Below are 22,744 nucleotides of genomic sequence, written 5' to 3' on the forward strand. Positions count from 1 at the left end.
AATTACATTTTAATAATTTAAACCTGATTTGATGGTTTTAGAGTTAGCAGACCCCATTGTGCCCATTTCACATCAGGGGAAAAATCTGTAATACATGGAGCCTTCAAATGGAGAACTAATATCCATCTATCTGTTTTCCATAACCACTTATCGTTATCAGGGTCACAGGGGGCTGGAGCCAACACTAGCTGACAGTGGGTTGAGAAAGGCGGGGTACACCCTGGACAAGTCACCAGTTCATCAAAGGACAGACACAAACAACCATTCAAACTCACATGCACACATAGTTTTAGACATTTCACCAGTTAACCTATTAACTTGCATGTCTTTGGACTGTGGGAAGAAGCTGGGATTTGAACCAGGAACCTTCCTGCTAACCACTGTAGTGTGGAGGGAAACCAGATTTTGGCATACAGTTTGTAGGTTTTCAGGTCATATTATTACACCACCCTACTAAATGTTGTTTATGTTGTTTCAGCGACAAAAAGAAGATCAGATACCGGTTCACAGAGGTCCATAAAAAGACCTTTATTGCCATCTGTGTAGCCACACAAGTGACAATACTAACCCTACCTGTAAGTGTACCTGCTGATTTAAAGCAGTGATCTCTGTGAGTCTGGTTACTCCCTGTTGGATCCTGCTTTTGTTGGAGAGCAGAGGGGAGACAAACACAGACACTGCTGCTGCTAATGCTGCTGTTGCTGCTGTTGCTGTTGCTGCTGCTGCTGCCAGGAGACCTGCTGTAAAGGCAGCCCAGCTCAGGACTGCAGAGACTATAAATAGCTCGGCCTGTCTCTCTAACAGGCACCACCCACCACATTACCCATGTGGCAGAACAGCAGCACAGAGCAAAACAACACTGCATACTGTACTACCAAATCAGATCAGAGGTAACCTGCTTACTGCTCAATGTGGACATGAGGGGAAGCCGAGAACCGGACATTCATCACACATTTTAAGTTAGCCAACACATTCTTATAGTTGTGTTTCCACTATAACAACTGATGCTGACCATCAGTAAAGTCCACCAGGAGAACACACTGCCAACGGCAAACTAGAGTAGCTGTAACTGAAACTACAGTCATTTATACAATACGGATACTGTATTTTTGTCCTGTGTGCCTCCCTCATTTCTGGAATTTCACAATGTTCTCAGTAAAATGTCAGTGTGCCTTCGACTAGGCTTCAGTTTCATGGAAATTTTCTGCTCACATAGTACAGAGCCCTGAAACTAACAAAATGTCATAAAAGGCAGAAATCAGTTGTTAAAAAAAACAATACACAGATAAAAAAAATAGTATTAGTAATTATCAGTAAAAACTGACAAGTTATATGTTTCCTTTTCCACCAACTAGCTGGTACAATTAATACGATCTTCCATGATTGATCATTGATATGTGTGTGTGTGACATCAATCATCTGTATACTGTACAGAAACTTTCATAACAGCAGCTACTGCATTTTAGCCGCAAGGTAATAGATTATATAGATTAGTGCCTCCCAAGAGTTGTAATTAGGTTTAAGGGTTATTTAATTTTCATTAACTGATTTGATGGTGGTGAAGGAAAAGACAAGTCGTTATGTTTGTGTTTTCACGTGCCAGTTCAATTAACTAACTTGATGTATGTTATATTTTTATTGCTTATGTAATAATCTTTGGCTTTATTTCAGGACTCCAGAAATGTGAAGCTGTAGCTCAGACAGTGATGTTTTTCCACTATGGTACACCCACACAGTTATCTAGGTGATTTCACCTGCAGCTCTTCTCAGGACTGTGTGGGTTTGCGCAGACTGTCAAACTGTCTCTGCTAGCTTTGTTGCACCTGTTATGGTGTAGGATGAATTGATCATTCCTATTGGTTAAGAGCAGCTCAGCCCACGTTTCACCTAAGCTGACATCTAATCAGTGAAAATGACTGAAAACTCCCATGGCAGCTATGCAGGGCCTTTAAATACTTGGTAACTAGTACTAAAGATAATGTATTGTAATGAAAGCTGGTCTGAGACACAACCTGCTGCTAGTTCTCCAAGAATGTAACAACCATTGATTGCATTCACTTGGAAACTACATGAGAGCTTCTAGATTAGGGAAGTAACATTTGATTTATCCTCACATGTCAGTATAATAAGCTTCCTCTCTGCAGCAACACTTCCTCAGCCTGTTGTTGCTGATGTTGATGTTGGCTTTCCGGGTTTAATAAACAGTGAAAAAATTACTGCTGTTTTGGACTGGAGTCCTGCTGTTTATGGTCCTCGCTGACGCTTAACGAGGCACACCTGGTCTGTGTGTACCTGGTAGCAGGTGTGGCTCGTTAACTGTTCCTGCAGGTCACCTGTCCGCTTTAAATGTGTCAACCACTAATACGCTGTTTAAAATATGTTATATTGTTAATATGTTAATATATGTTAATATGTTATATTAAAATACAATGCAACATATGCACTTTTTAAAGGTAGATATAGGTAGATATATCCCTTTGGGATGGTAAAAGATGCAAGAAGTTCTTCAAAGAACCATTTATTATAAACTTCTCTCGATTTCATATAAATAGTATTTGTCCCTGAGTTGCAATCTATAATGATCTAAATTAAGTTATTTAATTTTAAATGCAACATTTTAGTTATTGGATCCAAATGCCTGTTGTTATGTAAAGTATCAACAGCTTCAGAGCTAGCAGCTGAGCTAGTCCTCCTAAAATGGTCGCTAATGGTACAAATGTAAACAAGCCAGTAGCTGTTATATTTTCTTGTGCTAGGATTTGGCCATTTCTGACTCCCCATGTGCAAATGTTTAAGCTCTCCCTCTGAGGAGATTTTTATTACTTATTTCAAAATAAGAGCAAAGCATTCTTCAACTTCATCCAGGATGAACAAACCAATCCTCAAAATGCTTTTAAAGAACTAGATTACTTGGATAAAAATAAACAGGAATAAACACGTTAAATGACATCTAGAGAACAGGACCTGGTCTGAGATCAGACATTAAAGTACTCACTCTTTCTGTTTGTGGCAGGTGACGTACTTTTGGACATCTGTTGAGGAAATGTATCATGATGATGAGGTGGTGAGGCTGAAATGCTGCATGTGATTGAGTTTAACTTTTAACTAATTCAGTAAAGTTATTTATTACTTCCTATAAATTATCAGATTACTACCTGCTCTCCCTGAAAAGTAGGTGTGAAGAAATGGCGCTATAACAATAATTTCTACACAGGGCCACGTTAGTCAATAGATTAGGCATATAGCAGCCATTAGTTAAAGACAAAGGTACTTCAGGTTCACAAAAAAGGTTTTTCGAAGGTGTTTAGACTGTCACATTGCTGCAAAGGGTGGCTTACAGAACCGGTAATCAGTATTTCAAAGAACCTTTAAAGGTCTGGTGAGTAGGATCTAGTGACATCTACTGGTGACGATGCAAACTGCAACCAACTGAATACCATTCCCCCCCCCCGAAGAGTGAAGGAGAAACTATGCTGGCCTCAAAACAAATGGAAAACACGAAAGGTGCCAGTGTTAGTGTGTTAATATCTGAGTGTTGTACTGTAGATACGACAGAATAAGACGCTTATCAGAAGATGTGGTTGATCCTGGGGCACACTTTAGCCCAGATTAGGGATTTCTGTAATCTCAGCACAGTGGTTTCAGATTACACCGATTCATTTATTCCTCTAACATATCTGTGTGTAGAGGTATATTATGTTGCAATTTATTTCTGCTGTGGGAAGAGCAGGTAGGTTAGAGTAACAGCAGCAACACGCTTTCTACAAAGTTCACATTTGTATCTCTGATTTGACAGTGTTTTTTTTTAATCGAATGCCAACAGAGCACTTTAAATTGCATGACTCAGTGCTTTTACTGGAAAAGAATCTGCCTCCCAAAAAAAAAAAAAAAAAAAAAAAAATCAATTATGTGCATTAGGATGATGTGAGGTTATTGCTCCTGGAAAAGTCTGGTGGAAAGCTAACACATCCCACTTTTCTTGTGCACACATACCCAAACAACTGGCCGATTGTGGCTCCACTGAAAACTCCTTAATCACATAAACATTATCACATTATCAAATGTAACCTTTAATCATTTTCTAAGAAGGTTTTGCTGAGCGTTGCATCAGCCAGTTAAGAGGATTAATAAAACAGAGGCTGAAGCAATTTATCAATCAGTGGATGTTATGTAACATCCAACTTTTCCAAGAATAATACAATGTGGAGGAAAAAAACGAAAGCATCATGTGAAACATAAAAATGTTGTCTACAAGCTGAATTATCCAAGAATAACTTGTCTAATCATCTCAGCCTCCCTCGTCACTTCCCTACAGTACCAGTACCAGACATACCACTATGGTGAAACTGGCTCTCTTCCTGTCCCAGGAAAGGAAGACCAAGAGTTACCTCTGCTGCAGAGAAGAAGTCATCACAGTTACCAACCTTAGAAATCAACAATTAACAGCACCTCAAACTGGAGCCCACATTAGTGCTTCACAGAGTTCAAGTAGCAAACATATCTTAGCATCAACTGGAGAGAGAGTGAATCAGGCCTTTGTGATTGAGATGCTCCAAATAAATAAATAAATAAATAACATGACTGAGGGAGCCCAACAACAAGAGGACTGCTTGAGCCAAGAAACACAAGGAATGGACATTAGTCCATAGGAAATCTGTAGTTTGGCCTCCAAATTTAAGATTTTTGGTTCAGTCTTTGTGCAGAAGGTGAACAGATGATATCTGCATGTGTGGTTCCCACCACAAAGCTTAACAGGGGTGCAATGATGTAGGGCTGCTTTGCAGGTGACACTGTTGATTTATTTAAAATTCAAGGCCAGCATGGATACCACAGCATTCTCCAGCAACATGCCATCCTATGCGGTTTGTGCTTAGTAGGATCATCATTTGTTTTTCAGCAGGACAGTGACCCACACCTCCAGGCTATGTAAGGGATATTTGACTAAGAAGGAGAGTAACAAAGTGCATCAGATGAACTTGATAATCACCTGACCTAAACCCAGTTGAGCTTTTGAGATGGTTTGGGATGAGCTGGACTGCAGAGTCAAGGAAAGGCAACAAACAAGTGCTCAGCACATATGGAAACTCCTTCAAGACTTCAATATTAATTTGCAATGTAGTGAATGATAAAAATAAACCACTGAATGAGATGGTGTGCCTAAACCTTTGTCTGATACTGTACACTTCACGTAGCGTCATAAAAACCACAGTCACACCTGGCTCTGTATTAACGAGTTGAAATATTTATTTCAAAAACTGAAAAAATAAAAACAAACCCACCAACATAGTTTTTTAGTATATCATACAAAGACATATTTCAATGTTGCTATGTGAGTATTTGTTTCTCTTTGACTACAGTGTGAGGCAGTTTGAAAGGCTGGCCGAGCTGGTAGCACTACAGACACAGACCCGAGAGAGAGACAGAGAGAGAGAGAGAGAGAGAGAGAGAGAGAGAGAGAGAGGAGGGGGGTTAATAAAGAATATTTGGGCAAAAAATACAACCAAACATCACTCAAGGTGCATTCAATTCATCTTTCAAGACACTTGAAATACCATAAAAAGGAGATCTATCCTTTTTTTTTTATTGTATTTTTTTGTTTTATATTTCAATTTCTAATGAAATCACCAATTTGCCCAGGTGTGGAAGAGACAACAAAAATCATTACAAATACAAAGACCTCGACCCAACAGTACTGTTTGTTTGAACTTGGTTGGAGCAACAAGTGGTTGGTGCCAAATGGGAAAATTATTTCCAACTCTGATTAACAAAACACTTTTCTCGTTCATCTGCTTCTCCAGAGTGATTTAAAATATATATTTTTTAAGTAAAATGATTGGAAAATACTATTTAACCAGCGTCTGTTAAATAAACCAGTGTCACAACTTTGTAGATACACAGCTGAAGCGGAGCATCAAAACTAAGTATGTTAAGACACAAAGAGAAAGACCAAGAGAAGCATCACTTCCATCGTCAAACAGAAAGAGGAAATTCAAAACGGGATGCCTGCTCGTCTCTAGGCATGATCAGTCTTCTCAGAGAGTTCACTGGCAACAAGCTGAAAGTCAGTCCATCAATCTTAGTAGGAAATTCTGTTAAATAACAATCTCTTATGGAAAAAATAATGACTTATATTGGTTACATGTGGTGTTCATATGAACCATTTTGTATCCCTAATTCAATTAAACTGAATCCTTACTTGCAAGAGATGCAAAATGTGAATGCTTGTAGATGAAAAGAAAGCAAACGATTATTTCCAACAATAGAAGGCTTGTAGTTTATATACACAGCTACTTGGTCTTGAGGAAGCTATGGAAAACACTGCAGTCTGTGTGCTGCATACTACAGAGTCCACTGTGGTCCTTTGCAATGCAGACTGTTAGTGAAGGATTTAGAAAAACTGTAGTCAACCATCAGACCTGTAGGTTATTTGAAGAGGCAGGATCATGTGATACACCAGATAAATCTTAAACATTTCATGAATAAAAGGTTTGTGCAGCCTTAAACCCCCCCCTCCCAAAAAAAACCCAAAAACTGACATTCAAACGAGCAGTCCTGTCTCCAGGAGCACAGTCGTCCTGCTGGCAGAGTCATTACGTGTCCAGGAAATAACCGAGCAAACAGCTCAGATAGCCGTCTGTCAGAAGACAACATCGTTAGCAGTTCATTATGTGACTGGATCCAAAGCTGCTGCTGCTGCTGCTGCTGTGACAGATTTGTTGTAGTGCTGCGTAACCACTGACATTTGTAAAAAATATGCACCAATGGGGCTTAAACTTTATTACAACCTTTCTGCCAAAGGAAGGAAAGACAAATTAGCAGACCCCAAAGTGTTGTTGCTTTTTTCTGTATATATATAAAAAAAGATTTCCTCCCACTAACCTCTCCTACTTTTTAAACAATAAAAGGGAAAATGACCCCACGTCATTAGTGTTTGGGCAACTTCCATCAGACCCACCCATGATGCACTGCTACCTCTGAAGATGTAGCATGAGGTAGTTGGGAGTTTCAGAGCTCACAAGGAGACGGATGGAAAAAAAACAAAAAACGGTTCTATTTTCCTGGTCGCAAACGACTCTCTGACTCCAGTTTGGAGCGATTTTAAGAGTTTCCATGTAAGCGCCTGTTAAAATCAAATAAAAAAGAACGGGGGTCGGCTCAAGTTAACAGTCACAGGTCGTTACAATGGTGGAGAGGTGAAAGGCAGAAAGTCCAGTGAACCAGCCAGTGAAGCGGTATGGACTCAATAAGGTGATAACTCACAGTGAGACAAAAAGATTAGGAAGAAAACATAGAGAGGAAGAGAAAGACAGATAGAGCAGCTCAGGCTCCAACAGCTTTATAAGCTCACAACGTGGAACAAACTGGTCTAAACAGGAGAGCACGCATGCCATCTATGTTACACAGAGACAGGATTTTAGGGCTGGGAAACGGCATACAGTCACTGATCTCCCCTCTTGTGCAGTGTATCCTGGGATGTCTCGAGTACAACCTGTGCTCATAGCGCCATGAAGCGCCATTATTAAAAACCGGGGAAGGAAAAAAAGAAAAAAACAGACAATAAATACTCTGTAGAACGGATCCACTTCACTTCGACTGCTTTTCACCAACACAGTTCATTATGTGGCTGGAGGAGGAGGGAGGCTGTAAAATCAGGGCTGTATCCTTTCCTTCCCTGAATCCTTACATCCATTTGTTCCTCCCTTCACTAAGCCCTTGGTGCTGTCCTTTATGGAAGCTTTCAGACACGGGCGGAGAAGCAGGATTAGAAAAGAAGCACCTTTTAATTTGGCTTAGAAACAAACAAAAAAAGAGAGAAGAAAACAAAGGGGGGAAGAAAAGTGTGTGTATAAATAGAAAGAGGCAGACAGAAGCCGGTCTTCTAGTAGAGGAGGTGGACGACAGGAGGGCAGATCTCAACCTGTGCCTGTGGAGTAGAAGACTGATTTTAGTCATTTTACATATAATATGTGTATAGTCATATTGTGGTTGTCCTCTGTCTTTACCCTCTTCTTCCTCGCCCCAGCCTTCCGCTACCCCAGCCAGCTCGTAATGTTTCTTCCTCAGCTCGCCGAGACGCTCTCGCTCCTTCTGCAGACGAGTCTCCAGCTCCAGGACGAGGACCTGAGGAGACACAGACACTCGTCAGGACAAACACACACTCGTCATTTCCCTGTGGCATTTCATTTCCCCTCACAAACCAAGGAAAACCTAAAATCTAAAATCTACATGTTTTAGTCACATACAGAAGGAAGTTACATGAAAAACAAACTAGAAGGGAAGAGCCTATTTTTTGCTGCACAATAAATGATTAATGGCTGATTTTAATTTGTCATTTAAAGCACTTTAAAAGTTGTAACTACATCTTAAATATAAGCCAGAGCCTAGCTCTAGCTATTGATCACTACTTTCCCTTTTATATTATATAATGTTAATATTTTTTCTTGCATGATGTTGCACGTGATGAACAGACTCCTTGTTAACTATTTTATCCTTCATGATTATGATCAGCTAGCTGTCACATGAGGCCACTTTTCATGTACAATTAATTATTCATTCAAGTTTAAACAAAAGTTAGTGTGCTGGATCAGATTCTTGCTGGCTTTCCGACGTGTCTGTGGACCTTTCTGTCTTTTTCTTTTTCAGCGTCAGAGAACACAAGAGTGTTGATGTGTTTGCAATTCATTCTAAAAACATTCTGGCTTCTATCTTCTCGGATGTATTATGGAGATTTTCACGTAACACTGTAAAGACTTCACCTGTTGGCCCTCTGGGAAATTTGGGAAATTTGAACCCAAATTTCCCAGAGGGCCAACAGGTGAAGTGTTACGTAAAAATCTCCATAATACATCCGAGAAGATAGAAGCCAGAATGTTTTTAGAATGAATTGCAAACACATCAACACTCTTTAGTAATTTATACATCTCTAAACTCCTAACTAGTTATTAAATCACTTATTCTAAAAATAACTTCCCTAGATTGAGGTTGCTTCTTCTGCTCACCTGTGCATCCATCTCTTGTCGTTTGATCTGGGTGAGAGTCATGCTGGAGAAGTCCATCGTATCTGGGCACAAACAACAAATTATGATCAAACACTTTCTGAGAACTTCCACAGGAAATTACAGCTTAAACATAACGAATAAACATCAATGACTCTCAATTATTAAACCAAACATTGTAACTTCTTCTCTCACCTCTGTCTTCAATTTGGGACTTTCCAGACTTGGTGGAGGCCACGACAGCCGCGGTGGCCTGTGTGACGCCCCGGGACGCCTGCTGCAGACGGTGCAGGTTGGTGCTGTCTTTGTCTGCTTTTACCTGCAACAGCAACATGATGAGAGACAACATAAGAACGCTGCCTACACCTGTATTCCTCCCACTTTAGTAGCTCGGCAAATTCCAAACAATTTAGACCATCCGTTCATAATAATATATAAAACAAACAAGTATACGCATCGAGTGTAAGAATGTATTCTTTACTGACCTTAGAGGCAGCAACTAGCTGTGCGGTGCTGGCAGCTATTTCATGTGAACACACCATCAGCTCCTCAAACTTCCCTTTGCCCTGCACCACCAGATCAGCCGCATCTCTGGAACAACACAGCACAATATAAACTCGAGGAGGACACAGCGAGAGCAACATGATTTATGCATGGCCTTCCACGCTTAAAGCCTGATTTACGGTTTTGTTTTTTCTTTATTTATTTCCTCGCAGAAGGTCACCTCGTTCATTCTTTGGGGCATTAAATCAACAGCTGCTTGCAAAACAACTTTCCCACTTCAAACTTTATGAACATAAGCACTTCTACACTGTCAGAGACGACTGATACTTACACCATGACAGTGGCGCCCCATCCCACTGCTTTGGAGGCAGAGATCAGGCCCTCGGTCCAGCGGGAGTTCTTGGCATAAAATTCCTTCATGGAGGCTGCCCCCTGGTGGACAACAGAGGATATATATTTATTAAGATATTACTATAAAATGTGAAACTTTTCAATAATCTGACATTTCTTCTTTGATTAATTAATCCAGAACAGATGAAAAAAGAGTCAAAGGCAACATTTAAATCTTGTTTTGACCAACTAATCGATTCATCTACTACTGTGGTAGGTATGTGATCACAAAAAACTATATATAAAACTATACTACATAGTGAGTGGAGGTTATATGGTTTAAAAACTCTACAATTGTAGCTCCAAACTGAAAATACTAGAAAGAAAAGTGCAGATCAGGAGTGTCATTTTTCCACCACATTAGCTCTGGTTCTTGAAAAGGTTGTGTTCAGAACAGTCAACATTAAATGATCTTCTTATGAAAAATAAACCTGCCTCCTGTCCTGATTGTGGGACTTGGAGAGACAGGCATTTTCTGAGGTAAACATTGTGACAGATGTACTGCACTAATGGTTTCAGCTCTAGTCTGGATCTGTTCAATGAAGTGACATTGCATTAAATACACTCCTTGTTTGGAGTGTGTCAGACACTGATTTATACTGTAAGGACGTCCTAATGTTATTATTAGGTACCAAGGTATCCTGGGAGATATTCTGATTTTAATTACTAAACATGAACAATGCAGATTCGTTGAAGCATAAATTATAAGACAAGACAAACTGTATGCTTCCTTTGGGTTTCCATACAGTAGATCCAACGTTTTGTCTCTGATGTGGTCTTTAACATACTGGGTGAAGATGGGGAGAGTGGAGGGCAGGGAAGCACGTTTAAAGTCTCCGGAAATGAGGAGGAGGGACTGTTGATGTCTGCTGCTGTGACACTAGATTGTAATGGAGCTCACAGGCCGCTGAAGAATCAGCCGAGGGTGGGATGTAAACAGTTATTGTGATGATGTGTGAGATAATATAGTTGAATGCCAACTTAATGTATCCATTACAATAAAAAAATAGTGTAAAAAGCTGCATATTCGAATCAGTCAGTCTGTAGATATACAGCAGATTTTATTATTGTGCTAATAATAAAACCCACGTCTCAGTATAACTCACCCTGCCACTCTCCACGATGTCCCTTTGCAGATTTTTGGAAGACAGGATGAGCTCCTTGATCGCCTGCATCAGCTCTGTGCAGGAGGCCAAAATCCTGCAGGGGGCGACAGAGCAGAGGACACAAACACTGTCAACAGCTGATAGGAAGCATAACATCAAACCCTCTTAATACTGTCAATGATCGAACCTGTTCAGTGCCTGCAGTTATACAGAAAGTGACCTTGTTCTGGTCCAGTCTGCTCAGCTTGAATCCAACCTGAGACAGAGTGGCTTCATTTTCTAAACAGAAAGCCTCCTCGCTGTTAAAGAAATGGCCAGTTTGTTGCCACACAGTCGAGTTACTGCAGGACAGATGCACCACTGACCCAAATTCTCAATGAAGCATTTGTAGCTGCAGTGGTTGTTGTTGTTTCTTTTCAGAATTGTTTCTCACAGCAGCTGCGCCGCAGCTTGTGAGAAGACGACTTTTTATTTGACATTAATAATTAAGTCAGCGAGGAGAGATGAGATAAAAGGGCTTTAATTGGCTTGCTTTGCACACAAAGAGAATTATTACACAGCCTGCATGAATAAAACATCGGTTTCTCTTTGAGCTTCAGAGTTTTAAACATGAAAAGATACAAACCTAACTACCAGACGACACGCGCTTACATCAGTGTGAGACGAAAACAGTAAGTAAAAACCTCAACAAGACAGAGCTGTTCACGGTTTAGTGAAGATTTATGTGCAGAACAATTCACTGATGGTTAAGTTTGGAGCGGAGAGCAGAGCTCAAAAATGTAATCAACATATTTCTGAACCTACTGGAGCAAAATAGAAACTAGAATGTGTGTCACAATGTCGCATTTATTTAGCACTGAGGTTAACAGACCACACAGCAAGGTGTGCGTCTGGCCCATGCTATATATTAATAACAGAACTAGTTTAAGTAAGTATTGATACCACAAGCTGTTTCGTAGGCCTCATAGCTGTATCCTCAGGCTTTGCTGAACATGTACCGGTATGTATAAAATTCGTGTGGCTAAAGTTAAGCCAAAACTCTTAAGTGTGACAGCTTCAGCGGGCTTATGTGAGCGACCAGCACAAACTCTCCTACAATTTGATGTTAAAATGATGTCTGTAGAGGGAAGTTTGTGCCACTGGGAGCATTTTTTGGACTGATGCAACACACATTACGTCCATAAGCGTCCATGTTAAATTCCCCTGCGCCTTTTCACAATTTTCTCGAAAACCGTTCAGCGCATCACTTAAAAAAGTGATAGGATACCGTTCCTGTCAGAGCTACACATTTTGATATATATTTTGCGTATGTGCGATGAAATCTGCAGGAGTAGCACCATAAATGTCAGTTATGAATCTTATTAATAAAGCCACATGGTGTAAGACGTCTATAATATGATTGAAAAAGGGAACAACAATTTTAAAACTTCTATTAAAAGACCGACTAGAGAAAAACATTCAGCTCTGTATGGTTGCTTCAGATGTCACAGTTTGCACCATCTTTGTGGCTGAACTGATGAAACTCTTCGCACGTCCGAGTGTGGCAACAGCACTGAAATGTGACTGCTACTCTACGTTTCTGAAAATCATCTCTAGTTTCCTTTTGCAGTTCATTGCTTTTGTTTGCATCCATTACAGCGTGCAGTAAACCCTTTCACAAACAAATAACTGGAGTAAATTAACTGGCGTCGCATCTGTAACTGATCATCTATAACTGAATCAGTTCCTCAGTATACAGTAACACTTTCATTTCTCTTTTTGCGACTCATAGTTCCAGTTTTCTGTCATTTTAACACGACTTTTTGCTGAAGGAGAGAAGATAAAGCCGTGGAAAGTAGAAACATTTGTGGGTCAACTGTGTTTCTATTTTGGGAAAATGTCACACTTTTATGTAACGAGGTTGATCCGGTTTAAATATTCTGCCGAAGGACATGAGACGTTTTCATGTGAACAGTCTGCCTCCCTGCAGCTCTTAAAACTCATCTGGGTTTTACCTCTCATTGACCTCCATCTTGATTCCTGTATCAACTGCTCGAGACTTGTTGAGCATTTCCTGTCGGGATTCAGAGAGACAAAAAAAAAAAAAAAAGACACTTTGAAGTTAATACTGCTGTAAAGTGAAACTAGGGGCAATGTTTTCACACAGCGTGCAAAGAGTCACACACTCTCACACACACAGCAAGTATAAATACACATCTGCTGTCAGATGACCACGGATAAACACACACACACACACACACACACACACACACACACACACACACACACACACACACACACACCTCTATCCTGGCAGCTGCTGATTCCACAGCGGTGGAAGTGGCAGCCATTTCCTGCTCCACAAGATCTCCCAGCTCCCCCTGCTGTAGCTCCAGACCCCGAGGACGCAGTTTCTAAACGAAGACAGACTCGAGTCAGAATTAAATGGTCTTTTATGACTGGTCTAGGTTCAAGTTAAACACAGCAAATGTGAGGACACTTTGACACAGTTCATGTTCACATGTATGCATGAAATATGGACCTCTGCAGTGGCCAGGATGGCCTCAAGAGCTGCCTTCAGCTTGCCGTTGTCTGCTGCAGCCAGGCTGTCCCGCTGCTTCATCTGGCCCAACAGATCCAGAGCTTCAGCCCCGCATGTCTTCACACTCTCTGACAGAGCTGACAGGGGACAGAGGCAAGGACAGGAACAATGTTATCAGGCGTTACAGAGAAAACCATCTCCATTTAAAGCTTAACATAAAATTCCACTTTACAGATGTTTTCTTTAGACTTTGGCGTGTAACAGTGCCACTAGTGGCTGCAGCTGGTGTGTTAATTATACTCGCATCTCCTCAGGCAAAGTGTCAACTCAGAGCTGAAGCAGCCAATCTGGTGGGAGGAAGTGGGAAACCAAAACTACCTCGAGAGCAGCTGATTCGTAGCAGAGTACGGACACAGGAGTGATCCATTGATTTCCAGACAGACAGCGACAGAAAACACGATGCAAACCGCAGCGTGAACACTGAAGCAGGATGTTCAGATATACAGACTGCAGACTCATACCACACTACCATCAATGTATATGCCAGAAAACTACAGAGACCTTGACTTACAGTATACTGCCCAGCCTTACTGTACACACATGCAGAGACATGAACTACTCACAGACATGTCAGAACATGTGCCTGTGCCGACTGACTCAAATGACTCAGCCCACAGATTAATATCACGAGAGAGGAGCAGACTGCAACAGCTCTCTGTCACACATCCAAACTCACCATCAGCTTGCTCCACAGGCACCATGTGGGAGGTGGCACTACCCTGAACGATGGTGTCGCCCACCAGGTGGCCGCACTGGGTGACCACTCGCATCAGCTCAGATACACCTAGACAAACAGATGATAAAGCATGTAAACCGTTACCTTACGTCACTACTTTACTGCAGCTGTGAACAGATACAGATCTACAGCTTATTTATTTGAACTTGTTTCATGTTTTTACTCCTCCAGGGGCGTCATTGTTACACACTGTTGTAAATATATGAATATATTCTTTAGCACAGGATGCATATGTTGAGAATAGCATCTACATAAAACATTACAACATCTGCATCAGCATTGCCAGAGATTTTGAGCATCAAAATGGCTCTTCATAAACCTGTAATTATGTACTGGCTTATAATAACTTTATTATACATAGCGCCTCCTTGACAGAGCTAAAATGACTCACCTGTGTTGTCAGCCAGGAAGGCCTCTCTGGTAGGGTGGAGTCTGTCCATACAGTCTAAAGAGGCCTGACATCTGGATGCTAGGTAGTCTGCAGAGATTAAAAAAAGAAGAGAGAGGTAAGATAAGACACAAACATGCATGTACGCTAATTAAATTATCTAATTCAAAGCACTGACTAAAGCATTAGTTTTGGACCTGCGGAGCTGGTGCAGCTGATGTGTGCCGGGTCGTCTATCTGAGCCAGCGAGTCCCGGATGATCTTCTCCGCCTCCTCCACAGCTCCTTGCAGACTGGACCAGCGAGCTGCCACTAGCTGGCTCTCCAGTGCCTGCTCCCTGCTTTCCTACAGACACAAAACAAAAACACCCATGTGCTTCAACTTATCACATCAACTTCTATTACGAATGTCAGAGGGTCCAAATGTTCATTGGACTTTCCCTTGTTTGATTTATTACAGCTAATTAAAGATAATGGGGGGAAATGACAATGCTCCACCTTCTCATTGAGCTGATTCTGCAGGGCTTCCGCCGTCTTCACCCCGCTCTCCCTCTCGGTCGCCAGAGATGTTTGGACTCGCTCTAGCTCGTCCCCACGGACAGCGAGCTCCGCCTCCACCTTCGACAAGGACTGCACCAGCACCGCCTTCTCGGACTCCAGGGCGACGAGCTGCGTGCTCAGCGCCTCGCTCGACTGCAGGGAGGAAATAAAAGAGTTAACAATAGAAGAAAATAATTTCGAGGCACAATGGTTAGGATAATGCGTAGCTGTCATGGCATGTCGGGATGTGGTATGATGCGAGTACGCTGACCTCACAGTAAAGAAACACTATCCTCAGCCACTGATTGTAACAATACTGTCTCCATTTAAAAGTCTGCGGAGGGGTGTACAGTCTCCAGAGAGGTTTGGGTTGAGGTTAAGTTTACAATCAAACAAACACTGGGAAGTTGTGGTTGCGCAACTCGGCTGCAATGCAACAATTGTGCGAGACTTACATCAGATCCTGTGCACTGGAGGATTGTGAAATGACTATTAAATATCTTCATTTTTGTACGTGCTGTGCATAAAGAAAGTGTTGTGCAGGTAGGAAAGAGAGACTTACAGCCTGGGTGACGGCAGATCCAACAGAGAAGGAGAAATGTTGAGAGATGGAGGAGAAACAGAATAGTTAAGAATGTGGATGTAAGCAGGAGCTAGAGAGAAAGAGTTGGACAGTGGAGGCATGTGACAAGAGAGATAAAACGTGGGCTGTGTGTGAAAAAGGACTATAGACAGATAGGGGAGGAGGAGGAGGACAGAAACTGACAGAGTTGATAAGTAGTGGATGCAACAATAAGATGTCAGGAGTGGGCGGCAGAGATGGAAGAGAAGTACGGAGAATGCTGCATGTACAGAAAAACCTCTGAAATTGGTTTGGAGGGATTAATCCACGACCTGACAGTTCATTTCTGCCGCTCCTCTTTTTATCTGAGAATTTACTGCTACTGTGTTTTCATTCGCCTGTGACAAACATCAACTTGGAACGCAGGGGCAAGATGAGTAGAGGGTGAACAGTCTAAAGAAATGTATTAGCATATCAATTCAGTCGAAATCTGGATGTGTTTGAGATTCTGCTGTAGGAGGAAGAGTCAGTGACTAAGACGGGGAGATGACATAACGAAAGACAAAAGAGAGGAAGTGACAGTTGTCTTATTGATGAAAGACAGCCCAGAAGCAGTTCAGCTCAGTTTTTTTAAACATTAGTAAGGATCCAGGATCTGTTATTAACACTCAGGGTTTAGTTTTCTACTTGTATGTAGGCCTCAAGATTGGATAACGTCACAAACACATGTACGTGCAGAAACTAACGTTACAAAAGTACGAGGTGGGGATCATCAAATAATTGACGATGACAAGGAAAAGAGTTACGCCAGCGGCAACGTTACTAGACTTTATCTATTCAGTTGGGACTAAATTAGTTTGGTATCTTTTCACAGTAACAGAGAATCTTTCTGTGTAACAGAGGGGAGAGTGACCTGTTGTGACGAAGCCATGTTGGTCTTCAGGGAGTCCAGCTCCACCCTGCTGGACACCAGCTCTCTTTGGAGCTCCTGAAGCTGTTCCAGCTGGTCCCTCTCCTGAGAAAGAAAAAGTCTCACTTTAGACAGCTCAAGTCAGCTCGAACCTCCAAACCAAACAAAAAGATACAATTCTTCAAGGCAAGTTTGTGTTGTTTGGCTCATTTTGAGCCTGAAAACATCCAATTTTTCCTCACGACTGAAGCTCTAAATGCAGGTAGTTGCTGTTGGACCCAAAGGAAACCGTTTGGCTGTTCAACACTGAGTTGATAAGTTCTGACTGCATTCATCTCATGCTCACCTGTCGTTCTGCAACCTCCTGAGCGGCCTTCACTTTCTCTTGCATCTCTCTCCTCACTGCTTCCACTTCATCCTGTGCAGCCCGAGCCACCGTCATCTGTCGGGTCACCTCTGCGTTCTGAACACACACACACACACACACACACACACATATATATTTATATTTATATACACACACACACACACACACACACATATATATTTATATTTATATATATGAAAGGACATGAGACACAGATGCAGACACGCAGAGAAACACCAAAATAATAAGAACAGACTGGATCTTCAGCTTGAGGGGGGAAATATAAAAGGACAGTAGGAGGACAAAACCTAATTTAACTTGGAAGGGGGTTTTTTTAGGACATAGAGGAGGAGGTGATGAATATGAAGAGGAAGTAAGACTCTCACCTTCCTCAGCAGGTCTGCATGACTCTGAACCAGCTCTGTGTACTTCTCCTTCAGTTTGGTGTAGCGCTGCTCATTGGCCTGAGCTTTTTCTGACAGAGAAGGATGAACACAGTTATTAGTGGACACAGTAAATGATTGCAGGAACTCCTGGTGAGGAAAAATGCAGGTAAATCATTACTAGTTTAGTAAATTCTTTTAGTTTTGATTTGATTTTTTTTCCTGCCGTCCAACCATTCCTCGAATACTTATGCTATTGACTCAGGTAACAACTTCTTTAATGTGTGCTCAAAAGTTTCCACAACTTTTAAATATATATAAATATAAATATATATAAAATCGATTGATTCATGGATACAATCAAGACCAAAGAATCAAAGCAATGAAAGAGCTTAAACATAAAACAAGTTCTCTTCACAGACAATCATTATTTAAATAATGTCCCTTTTTTGTGTAAGGATACATTCAGATAGTATCAGGGTTGTCTGGTAGTGTGTGGGGGTGAGGTGAGGGGTTTGGCTACAGGAGGGTGTGTCTATTTGTGTTGAATGTAACGGCTGTGAAACAATCGGGAAATAACTTTTTATTTCACTGATTAACCGGCTTTATTGATGCCAGTGCTCCCGCACTCTCATTCACTGTCTATGTCGCTCAACCACCAAGTGGAAATTGTGAGTCAGACTCAGATTTAGAAGCTGAGTACATGACATAAACAAAGCAAGTACACAACAGCTAGAGTATCATAGTTTAGTCCATGAATCCACCTAGATAGTCTCAGTTTTAGTGACAGTTCATGCCGACTGTGGAGAGTTTGACTGGTGTGAGCGTCTGATTGGCGGCTGCATCATGATGTTAGGTTGTGTTTTTCCAAAAGATGTATCCATCTCAACTTCTCCACTGCAGGTTGCTTCATTTTCTGGCGAACACCCCTCAAATAAATGGGAAAACCTGCCGGCAGCGCCGGATCCTGTCTGAATGTGCTCTAAGTGAGACACAGAATCTATTGTGGAGCAGCCTAAAATATTTGTTATTTATTTCTAAGAATAAACAAAAAGCTCCAACAATTGGAAATAATAATGTGATAATTGTGACCAAGAAATGACAGATGTGCATTAAGGTCCAGCCTCACTCTCTATCTCCGTCAGGCTCCGCTGCTCCTTCTCCGTGTCCTCTCTGACCCTCCGCAGGTCGTCCAGCTCCGCCTTCAGGAACTCGCTCTCCCCGGCAGCCTGCAGCCTCAGGTGGCTCTGCTCTGCAAGCTCGGCCTCCAGCTCGCTGACACGCCCCCTCAGCGCCTGACACAAGCGGCCACTCTGACGTGACAAAGCAGAAAAAGAGAGTTGGTGAACAGCTGATTCATTTTTTTTCTCTTTACAGTTTGTGTGTGAGACGCTTCACCTCAAGTCTGAACGACTCCAGCTCTTCTTTGAGGGCCTGGATTTCCCGCGTCAGCTGTTCAATCAGACGATCTCTGATGGGTACAGACAAAGTATGGATTAAAAGTAAAATCAGAAAACTGTCAGACACAATCCGCTAGATGCATGTCTGTCTTGCTGGTCTTACTTGTCGTCCTTTCTCATGCCATTCTGACTGTTGAAGTTGAAGGGGTCTATCGGTGCCGAGGTGCCAAATAGGTTGTCAAACTTGGTCTCCAAAGCAGCCTGAAAGTTTAAAAGAAACACGCATTAACTATTCAAGTTTGTACACGCGATCCACCTCCATACTTTCATGTCTTGATCCAACACCTCCACCTGTTTTGCAGCTGGATTGTGGCTCCAAAAATGCCATTAATTACCTCATTATCTCACATTTTTTCAATCTGACAAATATGCCTTTTTTTGTCCAAGTTCAGCTTGAACAGCCAGCTATGTGACAGTCGATATAATTAACACCATGATGTGCCAGTATGAATAATGAATATATAAACCAGATGTTTGGAGTAGTCTTACCAAGAAACATGTGTTATCGCAGGGGAGTCTATTAATATCTTCACTGCTGGCAGGTTATTTCCTGTTTTATCTCCTTTAGTTTTGCATCTGTTCCCTCTCGTCTACTCCCACAAACACAACATCCCTCTGACATTTTTGGTCGCTGACTACAACATGTGAGCCGGAAAGCCAATCATCTACCAGACAAACTGCATTTCAGGAGGCGCCATTCAGGGATACTTGTCTTGTTTAGTTACCGGCAGCACGGGGACGTCTGTGTCCACCAGGTCGTCTGTCTCCACCACATGCTCCGACTCTGGAGACGACGACTCGGCGGGGATCACGACCACGGGACTGATGTGCTCCGACAGAGCCGACGCGCGGAGGAAGTTAGGAGGGTTCTGCAAGAAGGACAAAGCAGAAGTTTAATCTCTCTATTATTCTTTAATATTTTAAGGGAAGGATGTGCAAAATGCAGCTGGTGTCCAGTGTCCAAAATGTGTTTTCACTCAGATTTAAATCACAAAAATGAAAAATCAATCCGCTTCCTACATTTAACATGTGAGTGAGTGCAAGGCTCAAAGTCAACATGAAAGGGAGATAATTATTCACCTTTTGTCAAAATTTTTGTGCCCACAGCAACTTGTCAGATCAAGGTTTAGCACAGTATGATGCGATGAAACAGCAAAGATGACGACATTAAAAGCAAACTTCAGCCTGTCTATAGAAGAATGGTATGATATCATTATGAAATCTTTGAATCACCTCTGTGAGACTGCAGAAAACTAAATTTGAGGAAATTTAGGAAAAGTAGAAACTGTAAATCGTCCCTGAACATTTTGTTTAACTTTTGGTAACTTTTTTTTCTCTTCTTAAAATGTCTTATTATTTTTGTGATAAAAAAGAAACACCCCTTGTTTGCTCTTTGCTTTTGTAACATTTGTATGAACAAACAACGATAATACTGGATTCCAAATAAAGGAAAAGATGCACTCCAAAACACTGAATGAAATGCTGAAGTTTTTGTCCTTGCTCAGTCATTTCATGTCAGTGATGATATGGGTTAGACCCTCAAATAGATGTATGCAAATTTAGGACAGAGTGAGAGCTGAAAATACACACTGTGGCGGCAGCATACATTTCTCTCTTCTCATTTCCATTTATATCACACATAGCAGTGTATACACAGGCCGACCACTTTATTAGGTACACTCATACAATTCAATGTGATCAAACATAACAACTCTGACATAAATTAAACGTGTATAATGTTTCAGTTTTTGTTGACACAGTCGAAAAGGTATAGTATGTTTACTACTGAGGTTGTAGTTTGCAGTAGTGTTAAACTTGCATTATATTAAAAGTGTTTCTAATATTTTGGCCATCAATACAGACAGTATATTAACTGCTACCGCCATAACATATCAGTAAAATGTAGAAGGATAAGATAAAAAAAAAAAAGATGTAATAAGATATTTCAAGATATAAACAAAGGACTAAAAGATGAATGAACTAACTGGAAAACAGAAACAACCATCGTCGGTCAGGTGTGGTTAAAATGTCTTAGTGAGGACGGCCATTACCTCAGGCAGCTGTGGGATCTGAATCAGCCTCTTGAAATACTGCAAGTTACTGGAGCGATAGAACAGACTCTTTAACCTGAAACAGAGACGACAGGAAAATCAGAAATACAGAGCTCAGTCCTTGAGGTCACACTCAGTCAGTGAGTACAGGGAAAACATGACCGGCTGTGTGTCGTACTTCTTAAACTGTTCTTGGAAGCGATCTCTGTGGCCCTGGAGAGTGTCTGCTGGAAGGCCTGCAAAGCACACACAAATCACAAACATGTCGGCACTCAGACACCAAAAACTATCCAGGTACTCTGTGTATAATGTGTATCGAAATAATGTCTCAGTGCACACGTGGATGATGGGATTTTATGCACGAGTGTATCAAGTTTCCGAAAATGAGAAAAGACTTTTTGAAACTGACCTGAATGTGTTTTTGAGTTTATCAAGCGAGGCTTTGAACGGTTTCAGGAGCCCAAAGAGGCTAAAAAAAATCTTTAACTCTGAGAGGAGCATGTCATCTGTGAATCTTTGAAGTGAAGCTTCACCCATTTTAAGGTTTCACACACTTTATTTCTGAACCGCAGGATGTTTAAGAGCTTAAAGTGAAGCCAGACTCTGGCTAACAGCTCCTCACCGATCAATGGATCTCTTGCCAATGACTGAGACGAGTGATTCTAGAGGATTTGTGGCATTCAGCGATACATTTTCTCATGTTTAAATTACTCAGTAAACTAAATTGTTAAGCGGTCCAGACTTGTCGTGTTCAGACAGTCTGCCTTTCTCCGTGTAATGCCCTACTCTGAGTGGATTATATAATTACATTGTTTAGTTCCAGTTTAGTTTTCGTATTAGTATGATTTTATTGATATATAGTGCTGCATCATCGACGAATGAAGTTATATTTTTTGTAATACAACAACTGACTGGAGCTGCAACGATTAGTTGATCAGAAAAAAAATAACCAGCAACTATTTTGATTATTATTTCTTCTTCATCAGTCTTTGCTGGTCCAAACTTCTCAGGTATGAGGCTTTGCTTCTTGTTTTTTTATCACAGATGATGGTAAATAAAATATTTTTAGTTTCAGACTGTTGGTCAGATAAAAGGAGCAATGTAAAGAGATCATTTTGGGAAGTTGTGATGGATAGCAACTGATGACCGCTGATTTTTAGCTTTAAATAAAGAACAACGACTAACTGCCCTGTGTTAAAAGTGAATTATTATATTGGGAGTTTTTCAAGGTTTTTTCTAATCACAACACAAAATCTGCACTCTTTCTACTGAGCCTGCAGTTGTGCTATTTGACCAACAGAGGTGTGTGTCACTCACATGAGTGCAGCTTAAACAGCAGCTTGACTGTGTAGTCATACAGGTGGCTGCAGTCCAGGATGACTTGGATGAGGGGGGCCAGGCGACACTGGCCTGCCGCCGTCACAGACACCGATCGAGACATGTCTAGAGAGCTGAATACTGGAAAGAGGACAGAGAAACACATAACCCAATCAATGCGATGTATTCGCAAAATCAATATGTACCCATCAGGTATCGTAACACAGCGGGAGTCACCACACACACATCAGAGATTATTCATGCACACACACACAGAAACAGGCATGAATTTTTCATGAATCAATCAAGTTGCTCTGAAATTAACCAAAAGCAACACACAGCTCACTCTTGCTTACTGAAAAAAAAAAAGAAGCAGAGAGGAAGCAGCGACCTGAACACTAACAGGATTGTCTGACTCCCTCTCTGCCTCCATCATTCATGCCCCTCTTTCATT

The 22,744-nt window shown here is 41.3% G+C and overlaps 1 protein-coding gene across 2 annotated transcripts in view; it reads right to left on the reverse strand.

Annotated features, from left to right (window-relative positions):
* Window positions 1-5,220: 5,220 nt before the first annotated feature.
* Window positions 5,221-22,744, reverse strand: part of hip1 (huntingtin interacting protein 1) — a 55,126-nt gene continuing 37,602 nt past the window's right edge. For both annotated transcript variants that reach the window (XM_010737421.3, XM_019268286.2), the window contains exons 8-31: window positions 22,291-22,431; window positions 21,152-21,209; window positions 20,974-21,049; window positions 19,648-19,791; window positions 19,026-19,123; window positions 18,861-18,933; window positions 18,592-18,775; window positions 17,466-17,554; window positions 17,059-17,175; window positions 16,716-16,817; window positions 15,199-15,393; window positions 14,899-15,046; window positions 14,705-14,791; window positions 14,254-14,361; window positions 13,518-13,654; window positions 13,279-13,389; window positions 12,991-13,049; window positions 10,997-11,090; window positions 9,832-9,932; window positions 9,482-9,587; window positions 9,192-9,315; window positions 9,000-9,061; window positions 8,004-8,121; window positions 5,221-7,924 (exon numbers count right to left, since the gene is read on the reverse strand). In XM_010737421.3, coding sequence (XP_010735723.2) covers window positions 7,914-7,924; window positions 8,004-8,121; window positions 9,000-9,061; window positions 9,192-9,315; window positions 9,482-9,587; window positions 9,832-9,932; window positions 10,997-11,090; window positions 12,991-13,049; window positions 13,279-13,389; window positions 13,518-13,654; window positions 14,254-14,361; window positions 14,705-14,791; window positions 14,899-15,046; window positions 15,199-15,393; window positions 16,716-16,817; window positions 17,059-17,175; window positions 17,466-17,554; window positions 18,592-18,775; window positions 18,861-18,933; window positions 19,026-19,123; window positions 19,648-19,791; window positions 20,974-21,049; window positions 21,152-21,209; window positions 22,291-22,431 — 2,543 coding nt within the window. In that variant the 3' untranslated portion in view covers window positions 5,221-7,913. The remainder of the gene's footprint in view (window positions 7,925-8,003; window positions 8,122-8,999; window positions 9,062-9,191; window positions 9,316-9,481; window positions 9,588-9,831; window positions 9,933-10,996; window positions 11,091-12,990; window positions 13,050-13,278; window positions 13,390-13,517; window positions 13,655-14,253; window positions 14,362-14,704; window positions 14,792-14,898; window positions 15,047-15,198; window positions 15,394-16,715; window positions 16,818-17,058; window positions 17,176-17,465; window positions 17,555-18,591; window positions 18,776-18,860; window positions 18,934-19,025; window positions 19,124-19,647; window positions 19,792-20,973; window positions 21,050-21,151; window positions 21,210-22,290; window positions 22,432-22,744) is intronic.

The sequence above is a fragment of the Larimichthys crocea genome, chromosome VII (genome assembly GCF_000972845.2).
Source record: "Larimichthys crocea isolate SSNF chromosome VII, L_crocea_2.0, whole genome shotgun sequence".
Taxonomy (NCBI): Eukaryota; Metazoa; Chordata; class Actinopteri; family Sciaenidae; genus Larimichthys; species Larimichthys crocea.